At 41.6% G+C, this 23,405-nt stretch overlaps 1 protein-coding gene and 1 pseudogene across 3 annotated transcripts in view; one reads left to right on the top strand and one right to left on the bottom strand.

Moving 5' to 3' along the window:
- INTS9 (integrator complex subunit 9) overlaps positions 1-23,405 on the bottom strand; it is a 104,073-nt gene that overhangs the window by 45,563 nt on the left and 35,105 nt on the right. For both annotated transcript variants that reach the window (XM_082468888.1, XM_082468887.1), the window contains exons 3-6: positions 20,332-20,392; positions 16,784-16,846; positions 12,539-12,678; positions 10,475-10,561 (exon numbers count right to left, since the gene is read on the bottom strand). In XM_082468888.1, the coding sequence (XP_082325014.1) occupies positions 10,475-10,561; positions 12,539-12,678; positions 16,784-16,846; positions 20,332-20,392 (351 nt within the window). The remainder of the gene's footprint in view (positions 1-10,474; positions 10,562-12,538; positions 12,679-16,783; positions 16,847-20,331; positions 20,393-23,405) is intronic.
- The window catches only part of LOC309664021 (forkhead box protein N3 pseudogene), a 38,439-nt pseudogene that overhangs the window by 5,564 nt on the left and 9,470 nt on the right, over positions 1-23,405 (top strand). The window lies entirely within an intron of this gene.

The raw sequence follows: 23,405 nt of genomic DNA on the forward strand, positions 1-23,405 counted from the left end.
GGATAAACACAACAGATAATGCCGTTCAGTAAAATATTGGAAGAAAAAATTCAACACTAAAAAGAAATAAAGAGATAAAAAGAATTTGAAAAAAATGACAAGTGTTGAAGAGAGGCAAGGAAGATACAACATACAGATAACAGGAGCTCCTTACAGAAATCCAAGCAAGGGAACAGAATAATAAAAACCATAACTGCAAAATAAAAAGAAACTATACACTGAAAGAACACATTGCATACCTGAAAATACTGACCCAGAAGAATTAACACCAGATATATTCTGGGAAAATATTTACATTATAAAGAAAACAGACAAATCTTTGGCTGTGTGCCAATAAAACTTTATTTATAGAAACAGTGGCAGGCCAGATGTGGCCATAAAACAGAGACTTGGCCATAGTTGCCACCACTGTTCTAGATTGAAAGGGCCCACTAAGCTCAACACATGAATGTAAACTGTCTTTAGGTTTGACACATCATCATAAACTTTAAGAACAAGAGGAGATTCTAAAAGTCCACAGAGAGATAAACAGGATACATATTGAAGACCTAGACTCAATAGCATTGGACTTTTCAACAGCATTTCTGGAAGACAGAAGAAAATAGAGCAATGCTTTCAAAATTCTATGAGAAAACTACATCTAACTCACATTTCCATCAGAGCGTGAGAGTAGAATGAAGATATTTTAGACGTGCAGGGTCTCAGACAATTTACCTCCCATGCGCTCTTTCTCAGGGAGTTGTTGGAGGATGTGTCCTGGAAAATGAAGGCGTAAACAAAAAAAAGAAAGGCCCAGAAAACAGAGCTTCTAAGAGAAGAAAGAGGCAAAGAAATCTTCAGGATCATAGTGGAGAAAGTCCTAAACTGAATGCCATGCAATAGGCCCAAGAGCAGCTGACACCAGGCAGGGGAAGAGTGAAGAAGGCTCTGGGAGACGACTTTTCAAGAAGGTAAAATTGTTAAGACCACCCATCGAGTTTGAACATACTGAGGAGAGACTTAGACAAATGCAGGAGGGGTTAGAGATAAAGTAGTAATATGTACACAGAAAACTAAGCAAATAAGCAAACAAGATAAAATTACTAACTCAAGGGAAAACAAAGAGTTGTGCAAGAAGAAGAAAAAAATCGTAACAATGTTGTATGGCCAGTGAATTGCATGTTCCTGGTCATAAACATGGAATAGAGATTTAGCCAAAATAGCACACAGATCATGATGTTCCAATTCTCTTCACCTCTGTTTCTCCAGCAACAAAGTATCAATGACTCTTCTCTTTACCTTCGGCATAAACAGGTGAAGATTCTCTTATTTCACTTATCTGAGGATTTTCTTATTTCACTTATCTGTCCCATGTGTAGTGAATTGCTTTAGGTTTTACAATATTTAGTCAATAAATATTTACTTAACCCCGACTATGGCCATAGCATCTAAGTCCTGTAAGGGATTTAACAGGTACAACATAAAGGCCTGTGCTCACAAGGAACGTAAGTCTAAGAAAAATTTTACAACAGTACAAAGCAATAAAAGAGATGTGGAAAGCCGTGAGTCATCCTTGCCTGCAGACTTGCCTTCACTCCCAGAAGGGCCTAAAGGATATATTGAAAATGCAAATCTACACATATACACACACACACACACACACACACACACACACACTCCCCTCCTCCACTTTAACAGTGCACCATTCCATTCAGGATAAAATCCAAGACTCCTAGCATGACTTTATAAGGCCTTCTTTATCGAAGTCCTGCCTCAGCCTACATTCTATATACTGAGGTATAAACAGCTCTCGCGGCGCCAGGCTCCCTCCAGCCTGTAACATTCCACCGTCCTCTTCGTCATATTTTGTGTGGACAACACTCCTGCTTTAAAATCTAGACCACCTGTCACCTTTTCTCAGGTCTTGAGATACTCGTCTAGGCCAGGTACACATTGTGCTCTTTGGGAAGATGGCCTGAGTCTCAGAGCCAGGGAAGTGGCACAGAAGCTCTCTTTGGAGGAAGTTACTGGCAGGGGCCACTGCTACTGCTTCTCTCTCCTTCCGCACCCCTGCAACTCTCTGCCACCCACTCTGAGGAAGGAGAGGTTTCTCTCAGAGGCACATCATGGGGAAAGTGGAGGATTTGCAGACTTGTCTAGATTTAAATCTCAGCACTGCCTCTTCATCTCTGAGCCGGTCTCCTCGTTTGTAAAACAGGGAGAGTATCACTTCCTTTTAGAGCTGTTCTGTGAGGGATAAATGATACAATGCACGTAAGCGTCTGGCACAGAACAGATGCTGAGTAAGGACTGTCTCCAACCGTCTCCAATATACACAGCCATCGTGGCCCCAGAACATGCATTTTCCAACAATACTGTAGTGGACTTCAGCACAGGTGACTGTGCTGAAATCACCCAAGGTGATTTACTCTGATGAGCAGCAATGACTCTGAACTTGAGTGGCCCAGGCACTGCTCTAGAGGGGCTGAAGGAAGAACCTAAATTACTCCCCTGCTTTAGCTCCTCCTTTAAATTCCTCCAGATCAGGGAGCCCCATGGTTTGGGCTTCCTAGGACTGCCCCTCACGAAAAATAAAGACTTCTTACCCGGGGCTGGAGAGGAGCAGAAGCGTTTCTTAACTTTACACCAGAGCTGGAAGGCAATCATGGGAGTGGCTGGAGTGGGGAGGGTGGTGAATAACAACGCAGCCCAACCACATCTTTCATCTCAGTTGCATTTGTTTTAATTGCCCTTAGCTCTGCCAAGGCCCTGCAACTGAGACACCTCTGGCTCAAGGCTGAGCTAATAAGTTGCACACCAGCTAGATTAGATCCACGTTCTTTAACTGGCCGTAGGCGTGTGGGTTCATTTCCGGGCTCTCTATTCTGTTCCGCTGATCCATATGTGTGTTTTATCTGAAGGGCACCAGTAAGTGTGCGCCGAGGTGGTAAAAACGCCAGGGAGGAACAGACCGGTGAGCCGGAAGAGGAAGGCCAAGCAGGTCCCAATGACTCTGGTGTCAAGTCTGGCCTGCTCAGCTTAGGGTTCGGTGGCAGGCAGCTTCTGACACGGTTCCCCAGGCTCCCCGCCTCCCATATTCACACCCTTGCGTGGGCTCCTCCCACTGAATGTGGGCTGGACCAACCGGCTTGCTTCTAGTGAAGAGACTGTGACAAAAGTGACAAGACGTCACTTCCAAGATTAGGTTACAGAAGACCGAGACTTCCTGCTCGTCCACAGTCTCTCTCTTGCCCTCTTGTTCACTCTGATGAAACCAGCTGCCATGTGGTGAGACGCTCTGAGGAGATGCCCATGCGACAGGGACCTGACGGAGGCTTCAGCTACCCACCACCCCTGAGGAACTGAATCCTGCCAACCACCGCGTGAGTGAGCCAAGAAGGGGGTCCTCCCGGTGCAGCCTGAGATAAGGGCAGCCTGGTGGGAGACCCAGAATTACTAATAAGTTAGGAAGTGTTCTGGGCCATGTTCTAGTACAGAGGCAGTGTTTTAATACCTCAACTCAGCCTGGGCTTTTCTCAGGTCTCATCAATGACATTTTTACAAACTCTAATTGTACAGAACATTTGTAGAAGGTTGGTCTTCATACCTAATTTAGTTGCTTTAGTTGCAATATTCAATAATTTACCTACCCTCTTTTTTCCCTTCATATATCTAAACTGAGGGTAAAATGTTTCCTTCAAAAACTGTTGAAGACCACAGCAAATGAGAAATTACACACACACACACACACATATGTGTATATATAATATATATTATTAACATTATATATCTATGATATTCAGTGCCTATGAATTCCTCCCCTTCACTCTATGCTTAAATTCTTTGGGTATCTTATTCTGGTACCTTATATACTGACTACACTGCTTTCAGATCTAAAACGAATTATTTGTCATTTCTCTCTTTGGAAATGTTTAGAGGTTTCCTTTATCACATAGGTTTGGTGACTGTTTTCACAAACAATTCTGATAAGTTTTCTATCAGCTAGACAAAAGATTTAAACTAGGAATTAGTCAAATGTATTGTTGGCTTTTCCAAAAGAACAAACTTTCAATATTCTTTTGTACAAGGTTAGCTTTCAATGCTTTTCTCTCCTTCCTGGTGTGCACTGGCTGATTTTAACCAAGCCAGTCCCCTCTCAATCATGCCATGTTGCTATGTTTTTGCCCACAATGTTCTCTTATCTTGGAACGATCTCTTCCCTCATTCAAACCCTGCTTAACCTGCCAAACCAAGCTTGAGTCTTACCACTTAGTATGGAATCTCTGCTCAACAAACTTCTTGGGTACAGGGACTATGCCTTAAACTTTTGGGGGCATTTCCCTGAAAACTTATAATGCCAGGCACTTGGTAGTTAATGAACAAATGAGACTGAAGTCCTCTAAATTTCCTATTTATACCCCCAAATTTCTTTCGCTAACACCTTTTTTACTCTTTTGAGATATTTAGTCACTTCCTCATTACTTCCTTCTATCTCCTAACATCTTGTCTAACTCAGCTTTCCCTAAAACTCTCCTTATGCTTGAGGCCATAATTAAAGAGGCATTTACAGAGCCATTCAAAGCCATTAGGATTATTGGCTGATTAAGGATAAGTCGGATAAGGAAACCCAATGGGAACTAGTTCTGTTTTTTCTGGCTTTCCAATTTATCAAAGTCAAGTTCTCAGAGTCTAAATGCTTAATAAGTACTTTCTAAAAGATTTCATTTTTTTGTTTTGTTCTTATCACACTTGAGTGCTTAATAAACTTTTTTCCCAGGGCTTGACATCACGCCAGAGCTCTGCTGCCTCTTCTTCCATCCTACCAGCACAACATCATGTGTTTTCTTAAAAGAGCAGGACTTTTAGGTCCACAGGGACCACTTAAAAGCTTATAAATAAAACACTGGTTGGGCTTTTTCTAAGTGTTTGATGAATGAATGACTGAACAAAATAAATATAAGAGCAGAATAAAAAGAATACAAGAAGCAGAAAAGTTTCTTTCCTCTCATTACAGTGAAGTGTGCTTACTATACATGTGAGTGGGGCGGGGTGGAGATGGGCTAGCAGAGTGATCTTTATGGAATTTACCAAAAGTAAAGCCTGAAAATCAAGCACTTCTCAATACTAAACTGAAACCAGATTATAATCCCTGTTTTTTTGTTTTAGATCAATTTCTCTCTCCAAAGTACAAAGGCAATTGCTTAGGCTATTGAAGCATGATAGAAACAATTCTTGAGAGGGCCTAAACCATCTCTGCTTTAATTTCATGCTCATCAAAAACCTCTTACCTATAACTTGATCTCTTTAAGTGGACTTGCTGCCCAGAAAAGCGAGTCCTAGACAGATGAACCACCCTAGTTCTGGAGCTAGGCAGATATCTCAGGATAAAGTAATTAAATGGGATTTTTGTTTCTCAGTCAGTATCCTGGGAGTTTAGTTAGCCCAAACCAGTCTTCAGAGGCTAATCAACTCTGAGTGAAATGAAATGATTAAATTTCTGGAACTGCAAAGCTGAAGAACTGCCAAGTTGTGACGACTCCATCAAAGTACTGCCACTCTCTGAGCACCTGCTTAAGGGCATCTTTAAAAACTATAACATAAGCAAACTTAGAGATAGTTTAATTCAATTCTCCTATTTTACAGAAAAGAAGACTGAGTCCCAGAATCTGAATGACACTGCTAACTAGAGGCAACAGTGGGATTAGGAAAACAATCTTCCTTCTACTATACTACTTTGCTCTCATCAGGAAAGGTAGCATTGAAAGATAAATAAGGCTGTGGAAGGCAGACGTGTGCTGGTTACTGAAAGGGGGTTATGTGAGCCAAGTGTATCATTAAAGGGAGAAAGGTTGTTGGTGTTTACTGAGCACCTACTGTGTGCCTGGCACTGTTTTAAGGACTTTACTTGTATTACTCATTTAGTCCTCACAACAACCTTGTGAAGTTGCTAATATTATTCCTATTTTATAAACGAGGAAACAGAGCCTAGAAGAAATAAACTTCTGCAGCTAAGAAGCAGATCTGGAAGGCACTCAAACACCAGTCTATTTGACCTCCAAGCCCATAGCTTTAATTTTCTTCCTCCTACATAGTTAGACCTGATAAATTCCTCTATAAATACCCAAGGAGTGTCAGAGCAGAGGAACTTCAAGTACAATATGCTTTTTAAAAAAATTTTATGTCTTCTAAAAGATATAAACCCACATTTTAAGCTCTGAGCACTGAAAACTGCCATGACATTTCAGCCAGGAATATATTAATGCATAACTCCTTAATGCTTGTCAGAGGATTATGACAATACCCTGTAATGATTTATTCTTAATTATAATTGTAAATTTCTAGTCTTATACAAAAATGCTACCCTTATATTAAAAATACTAGAGACTGGGTAAGTTTCTTCAGTGGAATATTGTGCTTTAAATTTTCCCATTAAAAACCTAAATTTTGGGCTTCCCTGGTGGCGCAGTGGTTGAGAGTCTGCCTGCCGGTGCAGGGGACACGGGTTCGAGCCCTGGTCTGGGAAGATCCCACGTGCCGCGGAGCGGCTGGGCCCGTGAGCCACAATTACTGAGCCTGCGCGTCTGCAGCCTGTGCTCCGCGACGGGAGAGCCTGTGATGGTGAGAGGCCCGCGCAGTGCGATGAAGAGTGGTCCCCACTTGCCGCAACTAGAGAAGGCCCTAGCGCAGAAACGAAGACCCAACACAGCCATAGGTAGATAAATAAATAAATAAAAATTAAAAAAAAAAAAAAACCTAAATTTTGAAGTGCGTATGGGAACGTCAGAGGCTCAAAAATTATACTGTAAGGGATTCTCCTTTTCCTACCCTTCAAAAATCTCTTTTTCAAGAAGTATAAGCTACAATGTCAAAATGAGGAAGAAGGATGGCTAACTTCTAAATAAATCTCAGGGAGCAGTGTCGACTGAGGCAGGGAGTCAGGCAGCTGCCAAAAAGCAAGAATAATTTTTTTTTTTTTTGGTAAACATACTAATACTAAATCAAATGCTAATTCAAACTAACTTCCTGTGATTTAAAGGAATTTGTCAGAAACCAATGAATCTGAAAGATTTTAATTCGTTGTTTTTTTAGTTGGTCTTATTAGTAACTTAAGCTACTAAGATGCATTAATTCTTGACATTTAACCAAGAGACTGCCTGTAAAAGGTTTAAGTATAAGTCAAAACCTGGGGGCTCAAATCCAACTCATGGAGGTGTTTTGCTTGGATCATACAGAATTTTACTTTAATGTGAGAGCCAACATTTTTTAAAGATGAAAAAAAAATCACATTTAAAACATCCAGATCTTGAGCTTCTTTAAAAAAAAGTAAAAGGGAAGATTTGGCAGTGATGCGCTCACTTTCCCATACGGCCAAAAGTCTGCTGAAGCTGTGTGTCAGCTGCCCCTTTAGAGAGGTGTAGTCACTGGTCCACGATTCCTGGCAGCCCACCTCACTCCTGTACTTACCTATAAACCCCTTCCTCATCCCTGGAGGCATCTGAGTTTGTGACCCCTATTTTATAGGAATTGGACAAGGAGAATGCAGGAATTAAAAAATAAATAAATAAAAAAAATAGAAAACAAAGCCCACATCACTTAGTCACTGTACTAGACAGCAAAAACAAACAAACAAACAAAAACAAAAAAACCCAGTGCTTCTCAATACAGTATGTCACAGTATCTTGGGACACTTGATATCAACTAGCTCATGACGGAGGGAACTTTTAAAGTGGTGTAAATCCTTCAGCATAAATGTTCAAATGCAGCACTTTTAGTATTCTGGTCCAAGATTAAATTCTAGGTGAATATTTCAAAAGAATTCTCTTATCTGATGTCAATTACAAAATAGCTCCTCAAATTTTTCTACCACTTCTAATATTTATGCTGAGTTTCTCCAAGATAAAAACAGGACACAGCTTTCTTGGTTTGTCTAACACCTCAGCACAATCTTTCCAATAATTAGACTCTTCTCTTTGTCTATCAGTAACTACGGCTCGTCTCACACTCAAAAGCCAAAACAAAATGCTTGACCAGGGTCAGAACTATGGTCAGGTTGCATGAAGTAATGAAATACAGTCTCTGACTGGCCCAACTTCTTGCTCCTCTACCAAGTTAGCTCTCAACAGCTTCTGATTTTTGCCCACCAGGTGGCGAGACAGCAAATTCAAGGTTTTATTTCAACTAGCACCTTTGTATTCCCTAAGCACCTCAGGAAATAACTTTCTGGCCCCCTCCCTAGTCCTCTGCTCCTTCAAGTTCAATTCACCTTTTTCCCTAATATATGATGGCCCTTTTTTTGGTGAGCCAGTTATCTTGTATTTTACAGAGAATGGGAAGCAAAGAAAACTGCCAAGGACTCTACCCAAGGTCACAGAAAAAAAGGCAAAATAAGGACTTGGACTTCCTTAAGACTTGGCCCAGGGTTTGGGATTCAGGAAACAGTGACCTTTGAACATCATTTCTGGTGTGCCAAAATTATTTGTGGCAGAATATTTAAGGGTATAAATTTAAAAGGAGGAAGTGAGGGAAGCCAAGGTGTACATGTTCCACAGGGAAAGAAAACAAAAGTCCTCAGGTTTCTAAGGAGGGAGATGGAGAGAAGTGAGGTGAATGTGGGTCAGAGGGCACATGGGAGAGGGAGAAAAGGGGAAGGAGGTATGCAATGGGCAGGAGGAAGGGAGCTGAGAATAAGAATGCGCAACGAGGACGGGAGGGGACCTGTGCCAAGCGGGTGGGCGGACAGATCAAGGAAGCCATCCACGTGTACAGAGAAGACTCAGACAAGTGCACGTCCAGAAGGCGTTTCCTACTGAGAAGCCAGACAGACACCATATCCCCAGTCAAGGAAACAGAGACACAAGAAGATCCATAAAACACAGGAGATGCACAGTTATGTTGCTTCTCCCCTCACGTGAGACGGGGCTCACATGCCCGCGAGAAGCCTATACGTGGCTGAGAAGCTGCCCAGCACAGGGGTTAAGGGCACGGACTCTGGAACCAGACTAGCCCAGCTGCCTGGGTTTGAATGCAAATTCTACCGCCCACTAGTTGGCTGACCTTGAATAAGTTACTTAACCTCTCTGTGCCTGTTTTCTCTTCTGTAAAATGATTATGTTAAAGAACTAAGTGAATTAAATAAAACACTGAGAAGAGTGTCTGGCACATAACGAGTGCTACACAAGTTAAATAAAATAAATAACACGTACAAAAAGGAATGCATAAAGGAGGAGACTCACATGCTCAAACTCTGAGACAGTTACAGTATAAAAACCACAGCATATTCTCCTAGCTACATATTCATATCCTTGTAGAAAGAATGTCACAAAAGCCAAGACATTCTAAAGTTTAGGTAAGTAGATGGCGAACAAATCACGGACCTAGAGGGAAAGAGAACCCAGTGGCGAGGTAGCTGGAGAAGAGTGGACTTGGGTAGGAGTGTAAGGAACGCACGTTACCTAAGAAGTCACAGACGGGCTTTTACTCCAGACTCTGGACGCCAGGCCTGGACGGCTGGGGCTGCGGTGCCGGGAGGTGAGGGCAGCAGTTGGCAGGGCTGGACCAACTGCAGTATGTTAGGGCTGACTCGTGTCCTCTGCTGCCGATCAAATATGAGAGGGGAAGTAGAATCAAGCTGCCTCCCGCCTCCTCTACTGCGTTTCTACTTACTTCACCTCGTCATCTATAGCCTTAGCCCAGGCCTTTGCTCTCTCGCCTGGGTTTCTGAATCAGCTCTGCCGCTGGGCTTCCCGCCCCCATCTCTGCACCCCCATCCATCCTCTCTTATGCTTCCAGGGTTACTTCCCCTAAAAAAATATGCGATCACGTCATTCACCACCTTGTCAACCTCCCCTGATGGGCTTCCCGCTCTCAATAATAAAAAGTTCCATCTTGACACAGCAGACGCTTCATTATCTTGCTCCAATGTCCCTGTCTGGTTTCGCCTTTCACCTTTTTACTCAGCTAATTCTAACCCACCCTGAACTTCTCACTGTTCCCTAATATACTATATCCTACGGTGTTGTGCCTGGACCCCACTTTACGACCCTTTCTATCAGGAAAAGTCCTTTCCTTCCTCTGAGACCCACCTTAATTGTCATCTGCTAAGGAATGTCCTCCTCAGTTCCCTAAGCAGAGAAAGTTCTTCATTTTCTGAGTGCCTACAGCATTGTGACCAAGCATCTCTTATAATAACATGCCACCCAAGACTGTACTTTAGCTGTTTGTCCGATTTCCCATTAACCCCTCAGCACCTCAAAGAGACAGCCAACTGTTTTACTTATTTTTAAAAACTCCCGGACCTAGCATACTACCTTGCATATGGTATGGTTGCCTCTCAAATACGACGGTTGAATCAAACACAACCCTTCCATAACACAGGGAAAGGGGAATCTTAATTCTAACAGTATAAACGTTTAAGCAGAAAATACGAAAACAATTGAGACTGTTCTGCAAAGCCCCCAGCTCTACTGCCATGGGGAGTAGACGGCCCGCTGCTTACCGCTGAATATCCTTGTTCTTCCACAAGGAGGCAGACTGAGCCTTGGGCACGCGTTCAATGAAGTTCACCAACTCTTCCATGAGAAGCCTGAGTTTAAACAAAGAAAGTGATGAACACTCAAAAAGGAATCAGAAAAACATGGCACTCTTAACACTGCAGCCAAGAGAAGAGGGCTTGCCTGTCTGCCCTCCCCAGTCGTCTTTCCTCTCTCTGCTGCACATAAATGTGGGCACCATTTTACGTAAAGCTGAACAAAAACCTAGCTTTTGTGTTGAATTTTCATGTTAAAAATTCTGAATGTAAATGATTTAATTCACCTTTAAAATAAGCCTGGTGTGCGCTTCTTGTCTCTAAACACTGAAATATATAAGCCTATGGTTTAACTCATGCTCTTAAGACCTCTGCCTTTATTTAGGTAATTAAAAATACAAAAGGAGAAATAGTTAAAAGAGCATGAAGTACCTGATTTTGGTGGCAGCAAGGTGGGGGTAGGATTGTTTTTTAATGACAATGTTAAATGGACATTTTAAACTGGTAAAGTAAGTTCTCTTCATATACGTTTTAGGAATTAACAAAATTCCACATGGAAGAATACTCTAAGGACTAATCCTGAAACTCTAACTCAAGGACCTGCCAAAGGACAGGCTCTGCAGATCACAAGCTGGGTCACCACAGAGTCACAACTGAGGGAATCTAAGCGATGCCTCACTCAACTGGATCAATGATCCCATGCTCTGAGGAATACGTGGGAACACAGCACTGATGGGACCCTGGATGGCTAGGGGATGACCAAAAAGCTAGAAATAGACTTTCAACATCTTGAATCCCCTACATAACCCAGTACAGATGTTCCATATTGATTTAAATCCTCTCCCAATAAACACACAGACATGGCAAGCCATAAATTTATTAGGATTTGAATGCCGAACAACTTCATTTCCACTTATTTACTTATTCCTAATACTATCATCGTCTTTCATCTGTTTTTTTTTAAATTGTCTTTCATCTTGAAGGAGCAGTACCAGTTCCAGCATTCTAAGATATGGAATCCAAGCTCATTATTTTTCTGGCTGTAGCTTTCTGGAGAACAATCTGGTATGTCCATCCTCAGGCTTTAACTTTTTCAGACTAGAATCTAATGTTTTCAGCTTGTCCTCTCACCAAAACTGTTACATCACCTTGAGTGTTTTACTTTCCTACAATGTCTCTTCCTCAGATCCTTTATGTTTTTCTGTACACACTGCAGGTAATATGGTTTGACACAAAAACAAGGACATATTTTGTTTCATTTCTGGTAATTCCATCGTATTGGACTTCAGTCAGATTCTAGAACCCAAAGCACTTAGATCCCGTATTTCGGGTCTTGATAGTATTACCTTATACCATACTTCTTTGTTTGCTTCAACACAATTCTTTTCTTCTGGGGTAATTTTCTTCTCACTAAATGATGCTATGGTTACTTGAAACAACCATCTGTCCCATGGAGGCTTGGGAGGGGCAGGGGAAGAGACAGCACAGCATTCTCAGAGTCAAAGAAAGGCTCTGAGGTTTTTATTCCATACAGTCCCGAGTTTCACTATGTCAACAGTACAGACAACGTAACCATCTAATTACCCTGTTTTCTACAAGCCGTCCCCATTTATGGTCTGCACTATACCATAAAAGGGGGGAAATTTTGCAAGCAAAGCAGTAGAATTTCTTCCTCTTTTCTCAAATATGCTGTGTTCCTTTCCTCCCGAAGCGCTCTGCACTGCATCCTGGTGGCGTCCTACTGAATGATACTTCCCCTAATTAGTATCATCTGCACAGAGGAGCTGTCTCTGCAAACTCCCTGCTCCCGTTTTTCTAAAAAAGACTAACGACCATTACTCGCAGCATCAGTCTCTAGGCAACTCCAAAGGACATTTGTTTTATCTGGAGAGTTGTCTATTCGTGCCCGTTCTCTGGGTCAGCTGCTCAGAGGGAAATAACAACCCCTCCTCGCACAACACTCTATTAACAGTCACCACTGAAGGGGGGAGCTCGCCAGCCACTCTCTAATGGCACAGGAAGAAATGCTCTCACCTGCCGATCTGAACGGTGGGCTCTGTGGCATAGACCGTGCCTGTGAACCCCGTGTGCTCAGTGATGTAGGGCAGAGCCATCATGCAGTGATAGTTAGAGATGAGGATCACATCTACCGTAGACAGATCTATTAGCTCGGTCTGAAAAGAAAGGGGAGGGAATGATAGATATCTGTGCGGGGCACACAGATCAACGTGATGGGACTGAAAAATGATGTTGCCAGAACGCAGAGGAGTGGCTTTGGTGCTACAGAATAACGATGGCTTTCCTGCAACGCTTCTCTTCTCTCAGTTTAGCATACTTCCTAACGTTGGCATTACGCGGCAGGACGGGATGGCTACTGGCGAGGGTGCAGCGCGTCCGCCAGAGGCGCTCTGATTTTACCAAAACAGAGCTCTGCGAGTCAGACACGCGAGGATGAACGACAACAGGACACTTCAGCAGCTGCTGCCTGGCAGGTGGAAGCAGGTAACACGAAGCAGACAGCACAGTATCAGCCGTGAGGGAGAGGCACACAGAAACCAGCTCTTCAAAAGTCAAATGCGGGAGGCTACTGTTTTTGGAGTAACTTCTGACCACTAGTGTTGGGTGTAGACCCCCCGCAAATGTAGTGGCAGAGTCATAAGAGGAGGTTATACTCTTGGGTTCTACCCTAGTCACAACCCCCGCTCTACCCTTCACTCCATCATTAAGGTCATGTGAAAAGGGAAAAGACAGGTTGGCAGGTGAGAAAAAACGCTACCCATGTTTGGTAAATTTTTATGAACACTCTTTTAGTAGAAGGGAACTTTTTTTCCATAAATTTAAGTCCTACCTGCCTTTTAAGGCTCAATTCTCTTCTTCCACTAAGCCTTCCTTATTTGCCCAGACGAAAGAAACCACTTCTTCCTCTGAACTGTCAAGGCACTTTATGAGTATCCCTCTTGTGGCAGTTATTATTCTGTACAAAGGCAGGCACCTCAAAGTTATCACTTTGTCCCCCCAAAACTGAATGTCTCTGAGCTCAAGAATCCTGTGTGACTCATCTCTGTCCCCTCCCCGCTGTGGTAGCCAGGACAGAACAGGTCTTGGAGCACTGTTGTTGGAGGATTGCATCGTTATAAGCAGCACCCTCTGTGGAGAAAAGTGAGATGCAGCGGTTCAGAGACATCATCTTAGTCTCTGAGCTCTCCCTCATGGAACTTACCCTGTGGAAACTGTATGGTACAGTACGGACAGCATGGGGTAACTCAAGAAAGAGTTTTAGTTAGCAGAATGGGTCACAGAGCTACTATGTCCCCTACAGAGTAGAAGTAACAAAGATGTCTGTGCTCTCTTTGCAAATAACAGAGACAGTGTGCCATTTTGGGTGTGGGTATCTTCTGGTTGGTGACTTTATGTGTAAAGTAAGTTGATTTAATAAACCCGCCAAGGCATAATCAGCTCCTGAGGACAGCATGGAGAGTAGAGGTCAGAAGCTATTCACCGCCAGGGCAATGGCAATCTGTGTGAATAAAATGTCTAAAGACATAACTTAACTCCATGTTGTGTACTGCACTTCCAAGACAATATCCTCACATAACAAAGGGTCATGGGACATCCTGCTGGTCCTATTCCCCACCAACTCTCTAGAACCATTTTTAAACAAATGAGAAGATTAAGACAGAGTAGCAGAGTGATACGTCCAGAAGAAAACAAGGGAAGAAGAGGTGAAGCAACAGTAAAACCCAAAAGCATCCCTACCTTCCTTCTACCTATACAGAAACTGGGTAGGAATATTTGAAATTTCTCTTTACTATATAATTTGAAATTTCTCTTTACTATATAAGAATCAGCCCACAGAGTCTAGAAATGATAAGAAACTTGGTGAGGACAGCTGGGGGGGAAATATATATATATATATTTTCTGCTTGGATATATATCAAGAGTGTCTACATAAAAAATTTTCCTCTGAGAGGGCTTCCCTGGTGGCGCAGTGGTTGAGAATCTGCCTGCCAATGCAGGGGACACGGGTTTGAGCCCTGGTCTGGGAAGATCCCACATGCCGCGGAGCAAATGGGCCCGTGAGCCACAATTACTGAGCCTGCGCGTCTGGAGCCTGTGCTCCGCAACAAGAGAGGCCGCGATAGTGAGAGGCCCGCGCACCGCGATGAAGAGTGGCCCCCGCTTGCCGCAACTAGAGAAAGTCCTTGCACAGAAACGAAGACCCAACACAGCCAAAAATAAATAATTAAATAAATAAAAAATAAAAAAATAAAGGAATTCCTTTAAAAAAAAAAAAAAAATTTTTCCTCTGAGAAATAAATTTAACACCCAAACTATGTTTATATATTCACATCTATATGTTTACTTGCATACTTTCACTCAATGAAATCCCATAAAGATTATTTTAATTTTATACTTTTATATACAGACACTTGGGTTCTGCAGACCATGAATTGAGTCAAAACAATCATAATTGATTGGTTGCTTACTATACTGTCCTAGAGTTTATGCACAGTGTACAGTGTAGACTTTGGGGGAATACAAAGCCATTTAAGGTAGCTGCACTAGATTATAAATTCCATGAGGACTGGGACTTTAGTTCTGCCTGGCTCAGCCACAAGTCAGCCAAGATTGGACAGTGTAGTAAGTCCCTCTCTCCTAATTCAACAACTCTCGTATTTTCTCCTGATCATACAATGCCCTGGTTTCCCTTAAAATAGTGACTACTACTAACCTCTCATAAACCACAAATTATGACGCTAGTTGAAAAAACCTATATGGCTTTAGAACCCTAAATATAACAGTGCTGCTTTAGCTTGGCAAAGGTGAACTGTGAAACGGTGACTGTTTAATTTCAAAGTTTAGTAGTTGATGGAGCAAGTCAGAAAGTCACCAGAACTCCAAGCCAGGAATCCTCCACTGCGGGCCACAAGCTGAAGGCTGCAGCAGTCAGTGCCACAGGCAGTAAACTGACAATAAATGTAGCACCTAGGATTAGGAATCTTTGAACAGATGGGGAACTGCCCCACCAACTACTAAATGACAAATGAAGATGATGAAAAAGATTTTATTAGCGGTTAGGGAGAGCTCAGGATTCTCAATAACTGTCTACCTTCACTCTTGTTCCTACTAGTGTACCTCGAACTTTCTCCCTTATTTGCCAATTTCAATTACCATGTCCTACTTTGTTTTTCTTCCTCTCTTTCACTCTGGTGTCCTAAAAGGGCACATCACCTACTACAAAGAGAGAGAGAAAAAAAAGTTTATCTAAAGGGTATCAAAGGAAGTTGTGGAAATGGAAAGAGAGAGAGGAAGAAAGGACAAAAATAAGGGACACAGCACTCCCAATTTCTTTTTTTCTCTGGCACTGAAATGTGAAAGTATTTTCGACAGGCACTGACATCCCCTGGGCACACGGAAAGAATAGAATGGTAGCTTCTTATTGATTTCCTCAGGAACCCTGGACTGGCTACTGGCTTCCCTACACTTCATCTGTGAGCTGAGAACTCCATCTAGGCCACTCTGGGGATTAGGCCTGTCAGCTGAGATTAGTTTCCTTTAAGACTAATGCAAACTGATCTTTGTTTCCTTTAAAACAATGAAACTGGACTCAAACACTTGTAACAAGTCTCACTGTGACGGTACGTAAGCGACAGATATCCATGACTCAGTTCAGAATCCATGAATTTCAAGCAATATTCCGTATGTCATTTCAAGTCAGCAAGAAGTTTTACAGTTTACTGTACTGGCTGGATAACAGTAACTCCCAATTACCCAAGACTAGAAAAAGTATGGCTAACCTAAGACACAGGCATTATCCAGTCGGCCTTCTGTATCTGTGGCTGTGAAACCTGCAGATGCAGAGGGCTGACTCTATTCATTGCACTCCATCATTTTATATAAAGTGCTTGAGCATCTGTGGATTTTGGTATCCACAGGGGCTCCTGGAACCAATCCCCCGCAGATACTGAGGGATGACTGTAATTACAAAATTAAAAGGCTTGAGATATTTCTTTACCAAAACTATGCTCCAGTGTGAGTGTCAATGTGGATTATAGAAAGAGCTAGGGACGGGAGGAAGAGAGTGACTTCAATGATTTACAGACAATATAAAAAGCTCCTAAATGATCATATTTTAGCTGTAAAACAAAGTGCCTAGAATAACAGATCCATTTCAATTTGAAAATAGGAAGCTAAGCCCCTGAAAATTATTTCTTGATTTCAGTTTGAGAGATGATAAGATATGCTTTGTTTCTACAACAAGATTCACTTTAATCTTACCTCTGGTAGGCAGAATTCGGGCACAGAATCCACAAATACATGACCTGAGCACTCCTTTAGCTCCTAAAAGACATGAAAAGAAAAAATTCTGGGAAGTAATATCCAATAGATACAGCGCCAAAGAAATTTCATCCCCAAACCAAACTTTCCATGAAGTATCACAGATTGCTAGAGTTGGAGGGAAGCTGGAAGGTTATTTAGGTCAACTGTTCATTGTTTAAGCTCAGGGAGGCTAAATGTTTTATTTAGGATTAGAAAAATGTTGGCTGGTGGCTGACTCAGGACTTGAATGCACATTTCTTGATGCCTCTTCAAGGAGGCCATGTGTGGACACATGCTGCTTCCATAACTCATGACCCAAAGCTTTCCAAACAATTGTTAGATGGACCATACCAGCAATATCAGAATGATCTGGAACACTGATGGAAGTAGATTCCTGGGCCCTACCTAAGATCTAAGGGATGAGAAACTAAGGATGAGGCCATGGAACCTGTGTTTATAACAAGCACCTCCAGTGATTTTGTTCTGCAATTAGGTTAGGAGTCCAGGGCGTAGACAAATGATTTAGAGCTCCTTTCTCCTCCTACCAAGGTTTGAGGGGCAAATAAGGAGGGAGATGAAGAGTACAGGGTAGGGATTAAACCACCGCCACCACCATTCAAAAGAAAAAAGTGTACTTATAAAGAAAGAGAATTTAGTGCAGCTCCCACTCTGCCTGTGACCTATGGTATTTAATGTGCCTGTCTTACTTTGGCTTCCTTCACAAACAGATCCTGAGAAAAGGGTGTGTGAAAGCTTACAAGGGAGGTGCTAAAAACAAACAAACAAACAAACAACAAAAAACCCAGCAGGAGGAAGGGCAAGTGATAAAGGGAAAAGCAGGTGACCCATAACGGATGTTACAGAGCTACGTACCACTATGGGCAACAGGGAGTCACTCCCATGGGGAAACTCTAATAAACAGTATCAAACATATACCTGGGAGTTATTCTACTCAGGGGCAAGGGACCTGGGATATTTATATAGCAACTCGTGCATTTGGGGCAGCTTTAGGAAAGAACTGTCAGGCAAAGCCATACAGGTATTGGCAGTTGGATTTATGACATAGGACACTGAAGAGACAGGAGTGGGCCACCAACAGAGTCTGCTATGATGCCCCCAGGAGGCCACCAGAGTTGCTGCCTTCCCTTGATGACACTTTATACTGAAATCTATGCAGGAGTTTTTGCTCCAAAGTTAAAGCTATCTATGACTTTATAATGAAACCACTAAAAGATAGATTTTGGTTGACAGTTTCCTCTTTTCGGAAAGAGAAAAATACTGTTAGAACTTTGTTCCACTGTGTTTTCATTAGTCACCAAACATAAATTTCTATATATTCATATATATGTACTTATATTTATATACTGGAGTCTGAATGATTTTACTCTCAGTCTTTACCTGAAAATAAGGTATTAACTGTATGTTATTCTCCTTTTGAATTCTACAAGTCTCCTATCAGAACCTTGATAGAATATTTCCTCCCCTTGCCTTCCACTGTAAACTCTGGTTCCTCTCCTTATATGAGTACCATTTAACCAGTAGAGCGCTGAGCCAAAAAGAGACTGAACACCAATCTTAATTACAATGTACCTGCCAGCTAAAAACAAATGAGCAATTATGTTTAATGAAAGAAGACTCCCAGCTCCCTTAGGATGAGGTTAAAAATGATTAAAGGCAAATCATGGGAAATTTCAAAGCGCTGCCTGGCCTTAAACTGACTATGTAATCTTCTTCCCCATATTGCCACGCACCAGGGAATGTGTACCTCACATGACAGTGCTTCCTCTGCGGCTCTCATCCTTCCTGGCCTGGAGCAGCGTATTTGCCATTCCACGCACTTACAATGTTACTCTATTTTATTCACCACTCCCTCCTAATGAAATGCTCCCACATACACATGCAAGTCATTTTGCTCACAATGCACAGGTAATGGGATGCTTCTGAGCCTTTCTCAGGGAACAATGATTTACAGCCAGCAGAGAGTTCGGCTGAAATTTCATCAGGTGCACAGATTCTTGACTGTCACATAATTTTACAGTTAGCTATGAGGGAAATCTGGTTTCACATCATGCATTTGGCTTGCACTTGAGGCTGGGGTGCAGGCCCAGGAATTAATTCTGTAAAAAGAGCACCTCTTCATTTACCAGTATCTATTACAAGAAGGAAACGCCTTATTCAATTCAGGTGAATCATTTTACGGCTCCTTACACTTATCCAGTCTTTTCAATTCTGAAACGGGGGAGAGGGAGAATGATTTGGAGGCCTAAGAATGGCATGGATAAGCTTTACGGTTTTTAATCTTCCTTTACCCTCTGATTTTTTTTCAGGAGAAAATTTGACTAGATTATAGTTTTAACATTTTTTTGTATCTCTGGTCTCTCATGTATACGTTAAATGCCTAAAAACTGATCTGAGGAAGGAATTACTGTGAAGATAATCTAATGTCAAAAATTTAATAGCCTTGAAAAAGAAAAAAGTAATTAGAGTCATTTACTTTAGGCCTAGTTAGTGATTAAAGTCATAATAGGACCCCAAATCCTAGATTCCTAGAACTATGTTCTTCTCTCACAACTTATAAGAGTGTCCATTCCAGGCTACCAGGATCATAGATCATAGTCTGGAAGGCCCTTTGTTCACATTTACCTGAAAACATGTTTCCCTCCCACGCCCCCAAGAGCACACTGCCCGACAGTTAAACACTCGTTCCCCAGTCTGTTCTCCACATGGCAGCCAAAGTGGTCTGAGCAGAGGAAGACACTGCCCGCTGCAACCCTTTGTGGCCTCTCATCACCCAAAGAATAAGACTCAGACTTTTTACAAAGCCCTAGCTGATTCGACCCCTGACAGAGAAGTTTAAAACTCACAATGTTTGGGGGGGGTTTTAAAGTTATTAAAAAAAAAAAAAGTTCACTCCTTACAGGTGGAGAGTCAGTACAGCCTCAAAATGAAATGAGCTAGGGACTTCCCTGGCGGTCCAGTGGTTGGGACTTCGCCTTCCGATGGGGGGCGGGGGGGGCGGGGTGCGGGTTCGGTCCCTGGTCAGGGAGCTGGGATCCCGCATGCCTCGGGGCCAAAAAACCAAGAAAAGGCAGTATTGTAACAAATTCAATAGAGACTTTGGGGATGGTCCACATCAAAAGAAAATCTTTAAAAAAAAAAAAAAAAAGAAGAAATGAGCTAGATGGAATTCTCTAATAAGCATCACCACTGAAACTCTCATTGAAATTCTAAAAATAATAGTTTTCTTTTTGTGGTGATAAAATGTATTTGCAGCAGAAGTTCTTAGATTTTACACATGAGAAAAACTGGATCTGTACCTGAACACTTAGACTCCTTAAAAGGCTCTTAAAAACAATAATTACCAAGTACTGAAGACTTTACATGGGATTTTTCAGGGAGAAGACACAGGGGAAAAAATGAGCCCATCAGTCACATTATTATCGGGTGGCTCCGGTATGACAAGATGGCTTTCCAGTGGGTGTAGATACGCTTCAGCTAATCATTACCTTGTCCAAGAAAGCATTTCCATCCTTTAGGGACCAGCCAGGAAGATTAGACAGCCTGGGACTGCAAAACAAAAGATTAAATTATCCTAAATAGATTATAATCCTCAGTGATTTCACAGTGACTGTACTGGCTCCATAAAGTGAAGAACAGTTTGAAATTACTGGCAGCAATGCCGACCCAAAATACTAATCAAAAAGATGAAAAATAACCATGTGGTATCAAGCTTAAGAATTAGTGGCAATGGAACATTAAAAAGCCAAACAGTTTTGTGCTAAATTGGGAAAATTAAAAGAATGCTATGCAGAATAATAAAGAGAAAAAAGAATGATGAGACACTAGAGCATTGTACAGTTTTCCCATCACTGGCCCCGACTTCACCTTGCTTGTGTTTGACAACAAGCCTGAGGGGAAGGCCGAATGGGACCATTATATTGTGGATGACTAAACAGACTCAGAGGGGTCAGGTGTCTGACAAGAGCACTTAAGCTGCCTACCAGCCAGAATTCACCACAAATAAAAATCTGAATTCTGCTTGAGTCCACCTTCTGGATATATTGCTTATAAATCAATTAGTCAACTTGTTACCGGTGGCTTGAGTTTCCAATTCTGGAAAATGAAGCTAGTTTTCCTAAGTGTTATGAAATACATATCTAAGTGAGTAATTTCTAGAAGGTGAGGTTAATTTCACATATACATTACATTAAAGAAGTCTGAATCAGAAATCATTCACTCTGGTAAGCTCAGGATTTAACTGTGTGCTCTTGGTTGACCAGAAGAATTATACTGGAGGTTGAAAATGCAAATAACTCAGGAGAAAAAAAAAATGCTGGTAAAAAGAAAAACTTAACGATCAAGGTGATATATGAAGAAAAGCACACAAAAGTACAAGTTGGATGGCAAAAGGATTTTAGCACTTCAACACAAAATTAGTCTGTGAAGTAAAAATTAAAGGCAAAGTATGGGCGTGGGACTAAAAGACTCTATAATCAGAAACCAAGTTAACGTATAGTACTGAATCCTGTCTCTAAAATAAGTTTATCAAATTCTGACTTTGTAATTAGGTGGTAGGTACGAAAGTCAAATTGAAACATAGATACGTGAATATTTGTCAATCTTCTAGGAAAGATTAAAAACCTGAATAAAATATACATGTATCTAATTTTAGAAAAAAAAGTGAGAATTTAAGGGGTAACTTTTAATTTTGACATAATTACTAGCTCATAGAAAAGTTGTAAGAATGTAAGTACAATGATGTCCCGCATACCCTTTGCCTAGATTCTCTGTTTACATTTTGCCTTTATTAATCAAAAAGTGAGAATTTTTGGATTTCATTCTTGAGAATGAAAATTACTACTAGGAGAATCAAATTTGGTTGGCATAAATTATACCTGAAAAACTCTTTTTAAAACTCTGGGAGTTTTCCCAGAAAAATACTCTATTACCATTAGCTGTTTAATTCCCATCTCATTTCATAGTCACATATATACCTTCACTTATAGACTTCTTACTTCTTAAAAAATATTATTTACTATCAGATCAGATTAAAAAACCAAGCATTCTAATAAAAGTGTAATGACAAGACAATCTGAATACTGTTCTCATTTCATGCACACTAACTCTCTAAAAGAAGTTGTAACCATCTACTTCCCTTTACAAAGAGAACTGGATCAAAGGACATGCATCCTGTCTGTTCTCCATAGGACACACACAAGTCAGCCTCCAAATTACAGATAACTGATTCAATTAGTTTTGTCCTCAACAAGTGATTAGAAATGGTACACCGCTTATGGGACTTCCCTGGTGGTCCAGTGGTTAAGACTCTGCGCTCCCAATGTAGGGGGCCCGGGTTTGATCCCTGGTCAGGGAACTAGATCCCGCATGCTGCAACTAACAGCCTGCATGCTGCAACTAAAAAAAAAAAGATCCCGCGTGCCACAACTAAGACCTGGCACAGAAAAATTAAAAAAAAAAAAAAAAAAAAGAAATGGTACACTGCTTATCAAAAAATAATTTTTTTAAAAGTAAAAATTTCAGGTATTGTGGTTTTAACTCTTGCTAAACATTTTTTATAACGTCAAAGCCTTCTATGAAATATCTGTAGTTATTCTGGACTTGAGAAATTGCTAGTAGATGGTACTGAATGCTCCAAGGAGAGCAAGACCATGTTATAACAACAGTGCCAAAGATAAAGGGGCACACAAATGTGTCATAAGATGGCAAATGGATGCTGACTACAGAGATGGAAATATTTTGTTACTGGGGTCCAACAAGCTAATGACTAAACCATGAAGAGCTAGTAAACTTTAAGCTACCAAAGAGGAAGAGGTTTATTACTTTGTTCCCAATGATTACAAAATTTGAGTGGGAACAGGAGTTACAAGGTGAAGACAGAGGGCGATTTTCCAGAAAGAGGGACAGGAAACAACCTCGTCATCTGGTGAAGTGCTGAAGGAGGATAAGGTATTCATCTTCACTCATTCATTAATGAATCTTGATTTATGTGTCGAACACTCAGATGCTGGTGATACGACCATGAGCAAAATGCGCCTGCCCTCCTGAGGGGTTAGGGAAGACAGACAGACCAAGTAATCACACAGAGAACAAGCTGTTACGAATGATGAGGCAGCACACAGCACAAGGCACCACAAAGTCTCCTAACAAGGGACTGGTCTAGGCAGCATCAAGACTTCCTTGAGTCTCTGAAGAACGAGCTGACATCTGGATGGTAGCAGAGTCAAGGGGAAACTGTCAAGGGGCAGGGTTTGGAGGGAATAAAGAAAGAAGACAGCTACAGGGCCCAGGACTTTCCTCCAACCATTCTCACCAGGCTTTGGCATGGACATCTTAAAAAAAAAGGTTATCCAAATGAAATTTCAAGGAGGGTCCAATATACACCCTCCCCCTCCTCCAACTAAAATGCCTTCTCTCTGTCCTTCCCATATAGAAACTGGAGCCATAAATGATATGAGAGAGGAGCTCCTGCTAAATAGGTTAAGGGAAGGTGGGTTCAGGGAGGGGTGAAGAGCCTTCCTGGATGAAGGAACAATCTGTGTGACTGCTCCCAGGCAGGAGA

The sequence above is a fragment of the Balaenoptera physalus genome (assembly GCF_965194825.1).
Source record: "Balaenoptera physalus genome assembly, chromosome: 7".
Taxonomy (NCBI): domain Eukaryota; kingdom Metazoa; phylum Chordata; class Mammalia; order Artiodactyla; family Balaenopteridae; genus Balaenoptera; species Balaenoptera physalus.